The sequence below is a fragment of the Sparus aurata genome, chromosome 14 (genome assembly GCF_900880675.1).
Source record: "Sparus aurata chromosome 14, fSpaAur1.1, whole genome shotgun sequence".
NCBI lineage: Eukaryota > Metazoa > Chordata > Actinopteri > Spariformes > Sparidae > Sparus > Sparus aurata.
Genome location: NC_044200.1, coordinates 9,345,477 through 9,358,178, shown reverse-complemented (window position 1 = coordinate 9,358,178; position 12,702 = coordinate 9,345,477). Strand labels below are relative to the sequence as shown.

At 41.3% G+C, this 12,702-nt stretch overlaps 3 protein-coding genes across 7 annotated transcripts; 1 reads left to right on the top strand and 2 right to left on the bottom strand.

The window, feature by feature from the left end:
- Positions 1–1,553: 1,553 nt before the first annotated feature.
- On the bottom strand, positions 1,554–5,715 carry trmu (tRNA 5-methylaminomethyl-2-thiouridylate methyltransferase). Its single transcript, XM_030439852.1, has 11 exons — positions 5,507–5,715; positions 5,155–5,320; positions 4,964–5,070; positions 4,709–4,831; positions 4,414–4,586; positions 4,224–4,277; positions 4,031–4,097; positions 3,709–3,809; positions 3,314–3,458; positions 3,120–3,202; positions 1,554–3,015 (listed from the first exon to the last, which is right to left on the bottom strand). The coding sequence occupies exons 1-11, from the start codon at positions 5,586–5,588 to the stop codon at positions 2,866–2,868; spliced, it is 1,251 nt and encodes a 416-aa protein (XP_030295712.1). The 5' UTR covers positions 5,589–5,715; the 3' UTR covers positions 1,554–2,865.
- Positions 5,278–10,642, top strand: LOC115595413 (L-threonine dehydratase catabolic TdcB-like). 4 transcript variants are annotated; one of them, XM_030439856.1, is made up of 7 exons: positions 5,278–5,409; positions 8,558–8,735; positions 8,817–8,998; positions 9,076–9,206; positions 9,341–9,489; positions 9,582–9,671; positions 9,818–10,642. In XM_030439856.1, the coding sequence occupies exons 2-7, from the start codon at positions 8,558–8,560 to the stop codon at positions 10,057–10,059; spliced, it is 972 nt and encodes a 323-aa protein (XP_030295716.1). In that variant the 5' UTR covers positions 5,278–5,409; the 3' UTR covers positions 10,060–10,642. The 4 variants fall into 4 exon arrangements, with proteins under 4 accessions (XP_030295716.1, XP_030295713.1, XP_030295714.1 ...); XM_030439853.1 differs by lacking the exon at positions 5,278–5,409 and adding an exon at positions 5,655–5,785; XM_030439854.1 differs by lacking the exon at positions 5,278–5,409 and adding an exon at positions 5,731–5,844.
- tprkb (Tp53rk binding protein) lies at positions 10,084–12,692 on the bottom strand. 2 transcript variants are annotated; one of them, XR_003986695.1, is made up of 5 exons: positions 12,439–12,692; positions 12,154–12,276; positions 11,243–11,419; positions 10,743–10,941; positions 10,084–10,704 (listed from the first exon to the last, which is right to left on the bottom strand). XR_003986695.1 is itself a non-coding variant. In XM_030439857.1 (4 exons), exons 1-4 carry the CDS (start codon positions 12,577–12,579, stop codon positions 10,855–10,857), a joined length of 528 nt encoding a protein of 175 aa, XP_030295717.1. In that variant the 5' UTR covers positions 12,580–12,692; the 3' UTR covers positions 10,088–10,854. The 2 variants fall into 2 exon arrangements, 1 of the variants encoding a protein (XP_030295717.1); XM_030439857.1 differs by having other exon boundaries at positions 10,088–10,941.
- Between the last annotated feature and the right edge of the window lie 10 nt (positions 12,693–12,702).

The following is a 12,702-nucleotide window of genomic DNA, read 5'->3' as shown; positions in this document are numbered from 1 at the left end:
TCCTCCTCCTCCTCCTCCTCAGAGGCTTATTACCATAAACCTGCTGTGTTCCCCCTCTGGGACGCTTTCACAGGGGGGCCTTTTTTTTTTTTTCTCATGGAGATTTAGGAAGTGGCTCTGACCAATGCGCGCAATTGCATTGTTATTACAATAAGGTGAGAGCTGGGGAGAATTCCTGATGCCTGTCTACAGTATCGCTCCCTCCTTAACTTGTGTTTGTTGTGGTGGTTGTAGGCAGTGATGGGGCGTTATAAATAGACACCACAGGGAGTCAAATTAAAACCACAAGTGCTCAATTCTTTTTGAAAATGGTGTTCAGCTCTGGAGTCACACAACTTAAATCAGCCACTCTAATGAAGCTGGACAGCTGATCTAAATGCATCTTCAGTTAATGTTTCCAGCCAGCTATACCTTTTATTATAGCATTATAGGTAAGATTATCAGTTGATTATTACTTCTGTTCATGATTAGATTGGTGAATGGTCATTACATTGCGATCATTTAGGATTACATGTTGTCTCTGTAAAAAAAACAAACAAAAAAAAACTAGGAAGTGTGGCTTTTTCTAAATAAGCTTAAAGGGGCACTACGTAGTTTTGCAGAGGAAATTGAATCTCAGGATTTTAATATTTACAATATTAATGAAGTAACAATACAAACTCCGATATATGTTTTTTCCTTTAATGATTAGGCAAGCCGTTGTTAGAGGAAAACACTGTACGAAGCTAGAAAGGTGGCAGGGTCCGCCACATGTAAACAACAGGTTGTGTCGCCCCTTTAAGGTCAGTTTGTTTATTCAGTCATCAAAAACAAAGACAGTTTGTTCCTTTAGAACACAAGATAACAAGATAACCTGTCTCATGCCTAACTGGGAACTTTTTTAAAACATTTCTAAAAATAAAACTTATTCTAGGAAAACAAACATTAGATTTGTGTAACTAGGCTTAAAGGTCATTTCGCAGTCATTAGGATTTATTAAAATAGTGTAGTGTTTGTAAAAAAAAAAAAAAAAGTTGAATGGTGAGTAACAGGTTCATCCTGGAGGTTAATCTTGTGTAATAGCGCCCCCGTGTGGATCAATGACTGTAGAACAACAAATGCAAAATGGACAAATTGACTCTAGACAGAGTGCTTTTATTGACTCTGCCCTTTTTTTCCCTATGATTTTTTCCTGGTGATTATTGGTGTTCCCCTTCATATCAGCATATGTATGATGTGAGGGTCATCTCAGGGTAAAGACTTTTGTTTTAGACCCTCAACATTCTTTGAGTTTAATCAGGGCAGAGGTTCAGTCTCGCCCAAAGCAGCGCTAACAGATACAGACTGTCTCTTCTTCCATCTGCTATTGGCTTTTTAAACAAACTATAACCTCGGTGATCTGTTAACAGTGTATGTGATCTGGATCTTGTGCTGTGCTTTTGCATGATTTATTCGTATGTGTCTGTTTGTATACTGTCTGTAAAGCTAAACTTCCCTGCAGGGATATACCGTAAATGTTTTGCTCTACTCAACTCTATTTAAGTCTATATGCCAATAAAAAACAAGTCAACACATAATTTCTTAGGTTTATTCACTCATAAATGTTCAAGTATTTACAGTTTGTACATCAGGAAGAACTCATGTTCCACAACCGACAGCAATGCCCTCTTAAAAGAAAAGGCACTTCAAGTTTTCCAATAGGATTTTCTAGAACAACATATATGGAAGTATAAACAGTTGAGCAATGACAAGTCTAACAATTTAATTGTTAATTGAACCAACTGGCAAACTGTCTCAAAATGTGTAAAATAACAAATAACACTGTATTTGTTTCTTTGCATCATATTTAGTTGCAGTCTCTAACTTGCCATGCTTTAAGGAAACCGTTTCCCCAACAATGTTCACCATCAAATGGCTTTAGAACTTATTTTCTCCTTAGTGGACAAACCTGAAAAATAACATAGGTAGGTATTTTTCTTTAGTACAAAAGTATTAATTTAGAGCATAGCATAAACATAAACAAAAAATAACTTCTGTGACGATGTTTGAAATGCATGAAAAACAATGAGACTTTTTTTCATCCTGAAAAAAAACAAGAGAATATGAGAGTCCCTTTCATTCACAGTCAAGAGAGTAAAATGTTAGTGTCATCCCATCTCAGGTGGACATGAGCAGTTCACTCTGCTGGCTTGGAATCAAATCCCAACAGAACCTCCTACTGTATGCCTCAGTCTCCCTGCGTCAATGACAGTTTTCCTACCATTACAGTAAAGAACAACAAAGGGCTCAGACTGCCAGCCTTTGTTCCACACCACAGGTCATAGCATTGAGTACTGACTGACTATACGAGTACAAAAACTCAACAAAAACATGATGACACATTTAAAAGCTGAATACTTTTTTCAGGAAAGGTGGGCTTGATTTGTTCTCTGACATGACAAAACAAAGACATCCAGCCCTTCTTAAAAACAGATTATCGTTTTTTGCCTTAATAACCTTTGTCATCATGAGCATTCAGTGGTATACTGTTTACATTAAAAGCAGAATAAAAGACTGTTCGGGAAAAATGAACAGTCAGAAAAACCTTTACAAAATGAGGTTACTGTTACTTTATAAACCATCTAATTATTATCCAGTCTCCACTTTAAAAACACACTTTGGTTTGGATGCTGATGGTTAAACTTATCAGCTAACAGATCATAAAAACAACACTGAAATTAAACCCCTTTGTCCTTGTGTCATCAGTGCTATTGATACGTAGAGGTTTAAAAATAATCAACCGTGTACAGCCTCCAATACGGCCTCTAGATCAGGAAACAGACGGTTTATTTTCAATAACAGAGTGCTCTACCTATTGTACCGGACACAGCTTGTTTCTGCGTCGCCTCAGGTCGTTGGATCAGGCGTCTGCTGCTCTTTGTGCTGGGCGGCTGCTATCAGTCGTTCCCTTCCTTGCTGGAGTGTGTATTCACTGGGCCCCAGTTGGATAATCTTCCCACTACCCAGACACTCGTCTCCTTTGTAGAGCACAGCATACTGGGGGAGGAGCGAGAAGAAAAGGACATACAAATACTCATTATGTGTAACAGAAGAGGCCAATGCAGTTCAATTATAGGTTGTTGTAGTGTGTTAGCCGTTACCTGTCCAGGTGTCAGAGCTCTGACTGGCTGGGAGAGTGAGATCCACACAGAGCCGTCCATGTTCAGCGTCACCGTACAGGGAACTGGAACACACAGAAAAGTGGTATTTTCTTAATTTTAATAAATATCGTCCTCGCTGCATTTCACTTCTTCTCATTCATGATGCAGGCATTGATGAATTCTGATGAACTCACTGAGCGGCATCTGATGGATGAAGCGGAAATGACACTCCATCATCTGCGTCCTGGCGAGTTCAGGAGGCGGGTCGATTGTCACCCAATGGAAACGGTCGGTCCGCGCCGTGTCACGGAAAAGAGACGGGTGATTGGTAGTTGGAGCCTGATCAGAGAGAATGTAAGGAATAAAGTTACGGCAAAAAACAAGTCAAGTTTCAAACAACTACACTGAAGAGTAGGAATTTAACGTTAGTCCTAAAAGTTATTGAGTATACTCTCTGCAGGAGATTTGAGGCAGCCTTGTAAGAAGTCACTACCAACTGTAAACTATAAATGAGGACATTCATAATTCCAGATAAGACGTAAGATTTGAAAGATGCTTCGTCTTTAACAACAGAGACAAACGTTCTCACCACAAACACGTCTCCGGTACTGATGTCTTTGTCCACCACGAACCAGGCGTCTCTCTGCCCTCCGATCCTCGCCCTTTGACCCAGCGTCAGAGTGAACCAGCCTGGATGGACAGACACATGCAGAGAAGGAAACAGGAAGTACACCATGAGTTGTCTGAAGTGTCATTAGTTTGGAAGACTAATAAGGATGGAGTTGACAAAAAGGCAAACATTTTTTAAATGTTTGTTAGTTTTAATTCTCACATATAACATATCGAGAGCCATTACAGTATGTCTGTGTGAGAATGTAATAAAGGAACATCAGAACCAAGCAGAGACTTACCTTTGTGTGTTCCCCTCACAGATCCATCCTCAATGGAGACAAAGTTCCCTGGTTTAGGTTCCAGATACTGGAAACAGAAGAGCACAGTATAGGTTTATATGTATCTCTGAATAAATGAAAGCTATAAAAACTGGGAAAGTAAAGAAAACGACAGAAAGTATGTGGAACAAAGACTCCAAGGTTGAATTCTTACCTCCAAAATAAAGTCTTCAAAGTGTCTTTCTCCAATGAAGCAGATGCCCATGCTCTGGAAAACATTACCACAGCTTACTATTGCTCTCCTGATGTCACTTAAACATGAAGTTAATGTCTTTCTGTAGAGAGAGAGAGAGTGTGTGTGTGTGTGTGTGTGTGTGTGTGTGTGTGTGTGGTTGTGGCGCTACCTCTTTCTTCTTCAGCACGTGGTGAAACCCAGCCTCAGCAGCAATCTTTTTGACAAAGTCTTTGGTGAGTCCGGCCAGTGGGAACATGGTTTGCCGCAAGGCATCCTGGGAGATCTGACTGAGGAAGAAGGTCTGGTCTTTGAGGAGGTCGGCTCCTTTGTACATCCTCACCGCTGGGCAGAGGGAAGAGAAAAGTGATGAGTAAGACAGTTTTGTGGTGCAACTTTAGTTCCAGAAGGTAGCACGGAAATGCGCTAGGGTCGCACATTTGGGAGTAAAAGAGTCAAACTCTTACGATTTCTGATTTCAAATCGATCTCTGAACAGCGTGGTAGGCGGAGCTGTGTGCGTCTGTTGGAAAACCTCTTCGTCTTCCTGTGATGTCCTGGCGTAGTGGCCTGTTGCCATGGCATCAGCACCTTAGTCAACAACAGAATGACTAATTACAAGGCTAACCTAATAAGACATCTGTATTGTGTCCCAGTTAAACCTATATTAATCAGCTTGGATATTAGTTAATGCGAGTGTATGGCCACATCGTGATGACATACCCAGAGTGTTGAGAGCATACTTGTGGAAATGGTTGAATTTAATGAGCTTGTTGCATAGTATATCAGGGTTTGGTGTCCGGCCCTTCTCATATTCGTTCAGTAGGTTACTGACAGAGGCAAAAGACAGATAAAAAATAAACATTTTAAATTAAAATATATATTTATGGTTAATGCACAGCAGCCATACGTACCTAAAGACATCGTTCCAGTATTCTTTGACATAAGACACTTGATGGAAGGGGATGTCCAGGCTCTGACACACTCTGTAGGCGTCCTCACAGTCTCTCTCTGTCGTACACACCCCTTTCTCATCCAGCAGGTCCCAGTTCTTCATAAAAACCCCTGTGACGCTGTAACCTTCACACAGAAAAGACACAAAAATAAGGCGATGGTGTGCTTATGCCGTCAGATTTAGCACCAGAAGCGGGACATGCGTGAGGGAAAAGGTAATAGCTGTATTTGTATTTGACTTTTATTAATGTAGCGTTAGCTAAACATTCATCAGTGTCTGGTCAGTTCAGGTGTGTTTCTGTGTTTTCTCACCTCTTCTCTTCAGCAACAACGCTGCGACGGAGCTGTCGACGCCGCCTGACATGGCGCACACGACGTGTCGAATAAAACCCATGGTTTCAAATTACAGTTCTATCTATTGTTATTGTTTTTCTTATACGATAAAGAAAAGTTCGCTCACTGTACTGAATGTACTTCATCGCCACCTGCATGGGCAGCCATGTTTGTGGTCCGTTTCATAAACAGTCCGACTGGAAACACGTTTCAAGCTGGAACTACTATTCTGCTGGGAGGAGCAGAAAATGTAACACGGTAAACATCACGGGGCTGTCAGTCTTTAGAGTAACTGAAGAAAACAAACAAATTATAAGGTTAGTGGGAAAATACGCCTAAAGTGCGGAACATTTGTTTTTGGATAACTTAACGACTCTTTAGTTAAAGGTAGGTTGTGTAATTCGACGTTTTTGATTTTTTCTTCTTAAATCTGTGAGAGCTGCGTGGACTGACCTCATGTCCAGTATCAGCAGACCTGCTGAAGCCTTTTTATTGTCATTTTTTAAATAACTGCTCGCTAACTTCATAACTATATGCCATTTGATTTTGTTATTTGAACACAAGATGAATGTCAGTACGTGTGGCGTTCATGGCAGCTCCTAATCCTCTAAATAATCATTAAAACCCCTTTATGCAGCGGAATTATGTTTTCCATCTAGAATATTAACATTTGTTTTTTTGTTTTTTTGGGGTTTTTTTTTTTGGTTTTTTTGTATTATTTGTGTCAACCAAAAAGTTTTAAGACAATTTCCACCCTGCAGTTACATATTACACTGTCATGTAGAGTTGACAGGCTTATGTTTGAAATCCGAGTCAATTTTACGTATGTATGTAAATATTTAATGATGTATTCGCAACATATAACAGAATACACTGAATGATATATTCTCTATATATTGACAAATTTGCCAATTTCTGCCCTTTTTTCATATTGTAAAAAATATTACCGTATATTACATTGTAATATATGCAAAATGTGTTTTAAAGGTGCACAATGGAATTTTGGAGAAGAAATTTTAATCCAAAGAGATAAAAACTTTTTTATATACTTAAACAACCCAAATAAACAAACTGACCTTAAAGGACAGCACAATTTTCATACAGTTTCACTTACAAACACGCTGTGGTTAGGCCCCTCCTCAAAAAACCACATCTTGACCCCTCTGTGCCGTCCAATTTTAGGCCTGTCTCTCACTTGCCTTTTCTTTCTAAGGTATTGGAAAAAGTTGTTTTTATTCAATTACAAACATTTTTAGAGATTAATTCTGTCCTGGATACATTTCAGTCTGGCTTCAGATCCCGGCATAGCACCGAGTCAGCACTGTTAAAGGTGCATAATGATATTGCCTTGTCCGTGGACGCTGGGAACCCAGCTGTGCTGGTACTGCTGGACCTCACAGCGGCTTTCGATACAGTCGACCATGCAATCCTTGTATTTCGCCTAGAGCAGTATGCAGGCGTCCGTGGCACCGCCCTCCAATGGTTTAGGTCGTACCTGGCAAATAGGAGTTTCTCTGTAATGATTGGTGACCTCTGCTCCTCACAGGCATCCCTCTCTTGTGGGGTGCCACAAGGCTCTATTCTTGGCCCTATTCTGTTTTCATTGTATATGCTACCTCTGGGATCAATTATAAAAAAACACAATCTGTCTTTTCATTTTTATGCTGATGATTTACAGTTATATTTGCCCATGAGACCCAATGAAAACACTGCACTTACTCAGTTACTGGACTGTATCACTGATATAAAACAATGGCTGGCTCTGAACTTTTTGCACTTGAACGACAGCAAAACCGAATGTATTTTGTTTGGCACGCCATCTATGTCAAATGTTTTAATAACAAACTCTGGGACTCTGGCACCCTTTTTTAAACCACATGTAAAGAATCTTGGGGTAACATTTGACAGTGGGCTCAGATTCGATAAACAGATTAGGTCTGTTGTCAGCACAAGTTTATTTCAGCTGCGTCTCCTGGCCAAAGTGAAGCCTTTTTTAAGTCGGCAGGACCTCGAGAAGGCGATCCATGCCTTCATAAGTTCAAGACTGGACTATTGTAATGCACTTTATGTCGGCCTCAGCCAGTCTTTAATCTCGCGTCCCCAACTTGTTTAGAACGCTGCTGCCCGATTTTTAAACAGGCGACGTCCAGGCGTGAACACATTACCCCTGTGCCGTCGTCACCTCACTGGCTCCCGGTTTGTTTTAGAACTGATTTTAAACTTTTATTGTTTGCTTTTTATGCCATTAATGGCCTGGCTCCCTCCTACCTGTCAGAGATTTTAACTGTCCGTGATCATGGCAGGGCCCTCCGTTCTTCTGGCCAGCTCCTGTTAGAGGTCCCAAGGTCAAGACTTAAACAGTGGGGTGATCGTTCTTTTGCTGTCACAGCTCCCAGGCTGTGGAACAGACTGCCCCCTGACATTCGCACCACTACTGACCTCAGCCTTTTTAGATCAAAGCTGAAGACACACTTTTTTAGATTGGCATTTAACTCTGACTAAGGTAGTCCTGCTTTTAGGTGTACTTATTTTGCCTGTTTTTTACTTTATGCACTTTTAGAGGGCCTTTAACACCCTGCAGCACTAGTAGCACTTTCTTGTGTTTTATGTGTTGTTTTTATGTATTATTTTATTGCTTTGATGTAAAGCACTTTGGGTACCGTCAGGATATTGTAAAGGGCTATACAAATAAAATTTGATTGATTGAGTGACTGTTTATATGTGGCGGACCCTGCCACCTTTCTACCTTCAAACAGTGTTCTGGGGACCTTATTTTCCTCTGATTACAGCTTGTTTATTCAGTTATGTTAGCATAAACAGTGATTCATATATATTTGTAATTTTTATCTTTGCTAGAAACATCTGGTGGGCCAGATCAAACCTTACAGCAGCCAACTTTGACCCCCGGGCTCCACTTTGAGCAGCTCTGATATAGAGCATTAGTGTATGAAATGTATATTTTTAACCAGCTTAAAATGGTGGCTACACAATACAAACGTGTTCCTGATATTAAACTTGTTCCCGACACAGATGGGTGAGGTGTCTGCAGACGCCGTCACCATGGATCTGCTGAGAGAAGCCAGGGAGACGGTGAGAGGCAGCCCCCTTGCTGTCATCAACACTCCCATGATCCCCTGGTGCCAGACGACCCTCCCTCTAGACGTCCGCTGCAACATCCACATCAAACTGGAGAACATGCAGAGAACGGGTACGAGGCATTTCATTTCACACCACAGGACCACACCTTGCAGTTCTCCAGCTTAATCGTTGTGTTACTTTTAATTGACAGGGTCGTTTAAGATCAGAGGAGTGGCCAATCAGTTTGCCAGGAGACCAAAGGGCGGACATTTTGTCACCATGTCTGCCGGGAACTATGGGAAGTCTTTTGCATACGCCTCAAAACACTACGGGACAAAGGGGAAGGTGGTGATGCCTGAAACCGCCCCGGTGTCCAGATCGATCCTCATACAGGTCAGAGGACACAGGTGCATTCAGCTCTGTTTATCTGGAGCTGTATTTGGTAATCAAAGTGTTGTTCTTATCCTCAGAGTTTTGGGGTGGAGGTGGAGCGTGTTCCCACCACTTGTCTGATGAATGTGGTGAACCGCTGTGTTCAGGAGGACGACATGACCTTCCTGCACTCCTACGATGACTTGGATCTGATAGCAGGACACGCCAGGTGCACTGAGGGATGATGGGGGATTATTATTTCAAAATTCTCTTTTTTAAAACAAAACGAAAACATGTCAGGTAAAAGAAGCAGGCAGATTCAGGGCTTAACTTTATATAAGCTGAGCAGCTGTATGCGTTCAGTCTAGGTATGGAGGTGCTGGAGGCGGTGCCCGAGCCCGATGTGGTGGTCGTGTGCTGCGGTGGAGGGGGGCTGCTGGCCGGCGTAGCTGCTGCCATCAAACTGTCGGGCTGCGATAAGACCAGAATCTACGGAGTGGAACCGGAAGGAGGTAAAACTAGCAAAACTTAACATGAAGATCCACCACACATCCTATCAGCTCAGTGAACTTGTTGTGAGTGTGCGTTTTTTGTTTGGACTCAGCCTGCACCATGTACAGGAGTTTCATCGAGAAGAGGCCTGTGGGCATGGACACAAAGAGCATCGCCTCAGGACTCGCACCACCTTTTGCAGGTATGATTCGAGCTGTTTCTGCAGCTATACTGCTTCGAGACTCTTGTTTGGCGGTTTCGTTTCTCTGGTAAAACGTCAGAGGATTTATTTTCTCTGGCAGAATTCAAAATTTGACCTTTGTCGCTCTCCTTTCATTTTCAACTCAGGCAAACTGCCTTTCGACTTGTGTCAGCGGTACGTGGAGGGGATCGTCCTTATAAACGACGAGGAGATCAAGGCAGCGGTGTCTACCCTCTACAGGTCCGGACTCGTGGTGGAGCCGTCGGGCTCTGCTGCCTTCGCCGCCATTGTGAACAACAAGATACCCGACCTGGAGGAGAAGAACGTGGTGTGCATCCTCAGCGGGGGGAACATCGGAAAAGACGAGCTTGCTAACTTCCAAGACTGAAAAATGTACACTACTTTACAATAATTTGACTTTTCTTATACGTCTTTTATTGTACATGTTGTCTCTTGTCTCTGGTTAACATGCTGTGAAGATGAAAACACATTCAGGTCTTCTGATTTGGATGAACAAAGTCATTAAAGGTGATAGAAAGGCGAAAAACGAAGCTGAAATGTTTTAGAAAAACCAGTACATTTAATATTCTTGGCTTTTTGACAGGGTTTGACTGAAATTTGGCTTGACGCCTTTCACGTCAGTGTTTGTGGATGCTTTTAATCCTCTTGAGATCTACCTTGATTTTTGGCCATAAGCACTTTGAAATTATTATTCACCAACTGCTGGCATGAGAGCAGCTTTACGTCACTGTCCCCTGCTGATAAAAAGCTCAGAGCGTGCCTTAAACGTTAAGGGACAAAAATAAATGTCACCAAAAAGGTTCAAAGGAAAGACTGAGAGGCATTTAAAGTTGCTGCAGGAACTCGATGTTGATGCAAAAAATAAAAGTGACAGGACTTCCCCAACTGCCTGTCAAACTTTCTCCACATGTGTCAATTAGCATAGAAAATTCAAGCAGGGGAAAGATATATGAAAAAATAAACTTGACATACTTAAAATGTGACTTTTTATGTAGTTAACTTTGATTTGGGCTTGGAGTGCACAAAAGATAATGTCTAGTTTTGGGAATTCACAATATGGTGGAATAACATCAGCACAAAAGCAGAAAACTCCACATTTCGTGGAAAAAAGGCAACCATTTGTTTTAGAAAAGTCCAGTCCTGGTCCTTTTCCCTGTTGTAGCTACATGACGTCCTTGATGGCCATCCTGCATACAACTGCGTCAAGCAGAGTCCCGCTCTTCTCCTCCAGGGGAGTGACTTTATACAGCTGAAACAGAGACAAAAAGGGCAGAAGATGAACAAAACAAGCTCATGAAAGGTGTTACGTCTTTCAAAAAGGAAGAAATTTTTTTGTGGAATCACTCATCATTTTTCAATGAGCATCTAAAAATGTCCTTTTTGATCAACGGCCTATGGCCACCCATTCAGGCAATGAAGTACATACAGTATAGTCGCACATGTCCTAGATTTCACTTTATCAGTTGTGTAGCAAAATACGCACACATATGCTCATGCAAGTCTATGCAATTATATAGAATGAGTCCATTAAAATGAAAGAGAAGAAGAACCTTTTTGATCTTTGCCTGGTCAGACAGAGAGGAAACATCTTCGACTGGAACCTGCTGTCCGCTCACCCTGGCAGTAATGTCTGCCAGGAGCTTGGACTCGTCTTCGCTGTGAACCAGGACCACCATGACAGAGGTGTCGCCGTCAGAGATTCCAAACCTTTTGAACGCCTCGGAGATCTGTATCAGGGAGGACAGGTCATACATGTACGATGCATTTCTGCTCTGAGTTTATGCATGTGCATTATGGCTGTTTAACTGGTACTCCTGTCACTCCCTTTTCTGGATGTCTAATAGTTATTTACCATTATTAAGTCAATTAATATAACTGATCATTTTTTCTGTTTATTTTCAACTATGCCAAAGTTTGTTTTCCTAACTTTCTTGGAATAGTATACAGTTATGAGTAATAGTACAATAAATGTTAAAATAAAACGTGATACACTTTGAATGTGTGCTACATTTTACGTGAAATATGTGTTATGCGCTGATATATTCAAGAGCTAGTTTCTTTAAAAACAGCAAACAAGATGTAAAGTATCAGTGTGTTTCATAACAGCATTTAAAGGACCCCTCCAGTGTTACACTATATTACTTTTATCACATTAGGAGGCTGACTACTAGATAGAGTTTATTAAAGAACTGTGAAAATTTAAGCGGCAGAGGGTTGGGATGAACTGAGTTATATTTCCTGGTATAGTTTAAGAAACCACCATGGTTTGGGTCGTCACTATGACATCATCAGGGTCATCGATGTTCACAAGCTAAGTAGTAAGAATGGGTCGATACAGAATTTTCTGCAGTGCAGTTAGCTTAAGAGACCAAAGGCTGAAAGGAACAAATATACCAGCATAAACAAAAATAAGAATTTCAGATGAAGACATGGACAATGAAATGAGATTTAGTGTACTTACATTATTGTTAGGTGACAGGTTGAAGATGATTTCTGAATATAGACTTCTTGTCTTCATTTTCCCAGTTTTCTGTAAGTGGACAGCCTTGTTGGCAGCGACCAGCACTTGGAAAGGATTCACCAGCTGCAAAAGGAAACAAAAATGACCTTCGTGTTTCACACCATTTACTTCCCATTTGATATAAAACTCATTAGCTAAAAAGATATACACACGAATGTCCCGTATGTAGATAAACTCTAATAAACGTCACTAAAGATGAATTAAAGATGAATTAAAATGTCTCACCATCGTCGGGTTGATCAAGGCAGCATTTATTTTACCCTCCACAGCGCTCTGTCTCAACTCTGCGGCATTTTTCACCTCCTTGAAAAGCATTTGTGTCACTTTTTGGTCTGGAAAAAGCTCTAGCTTGTGAGTTAAATGCATGCTGGACAATTGTTTAACGAACAACTGAGAAATCACTTTTAACCGCGCTTCACGTGAACGTCCACACAAGGGGAACCATAACACGGTGACACCGCTCAGGAGTGAAGTTCCTTTTTGGGGACA

Bases quoted from the DNA above. Each gene is read 5' to 3' on its own strand.
- trmu (XM_030439852.1), bottom strand. From the start codon at position 5,588: ATGGGTTTTATTCGACACGTCGTGTGCGCCATGTCAGGCGGCGTCGAC. The intron at 5,321-5,506 runs GTGAGAAAACAC...TTCTGTGTGAAG, and splicing joins GTTGTTGCTGAAGAGAAGAG to GTTACAGCGTCACAGGGGTT. The intron at 4,832-4,963 runs GTATGTCATCAC...TTGTTGACTAAG, and splicing joins GTATGCTCTCAACACTCTGG to GTGCTGATGCCATGGCAACA.
- LOC115595413 (XM_030439853.1), top strand. From the start codon at position 5,663: ATGTACTTCATCGCCACCTGCATGGGCAGCCATGTTTGTGGTCCGTTT. The intron at 8,736-8,816 runs GTACGAGGCATT...TTTAATTGACAG, and splicing joins GGAGAACATGCAGAGAACGG to GGTCGTTTAAGATCAGAGGA. The intron at 8,999-9,075 runs GTCAGAGGACAC...TCTTATCCTCAG, and splicing joins CCAGATCGATCCTCATACAG to AGTTTTGGGGTGGAGGTGGA.
- tprkb (XM_030439857.1), bottom strand. From the start codon at position 12,579: ATGCATTTAACTCACAAGCTAGAGCTTTTTCCAGACCAAAAAGTGACA. The intron at 12,277-12,438 runs GTGAGACATTTT...TTCCTTTTGCAG, and splicing joins CCTTGATCAACCCGACGATG to CTGGTGAATCCTTTCCAAGT. The intron at 11,420-12,153 runs GTAAGTACACTA...TCCCTGATACAG, and splicing joins ACCTGTCACCTAACAATAAT to ATCTCCGAGGCGTTCAAAAG.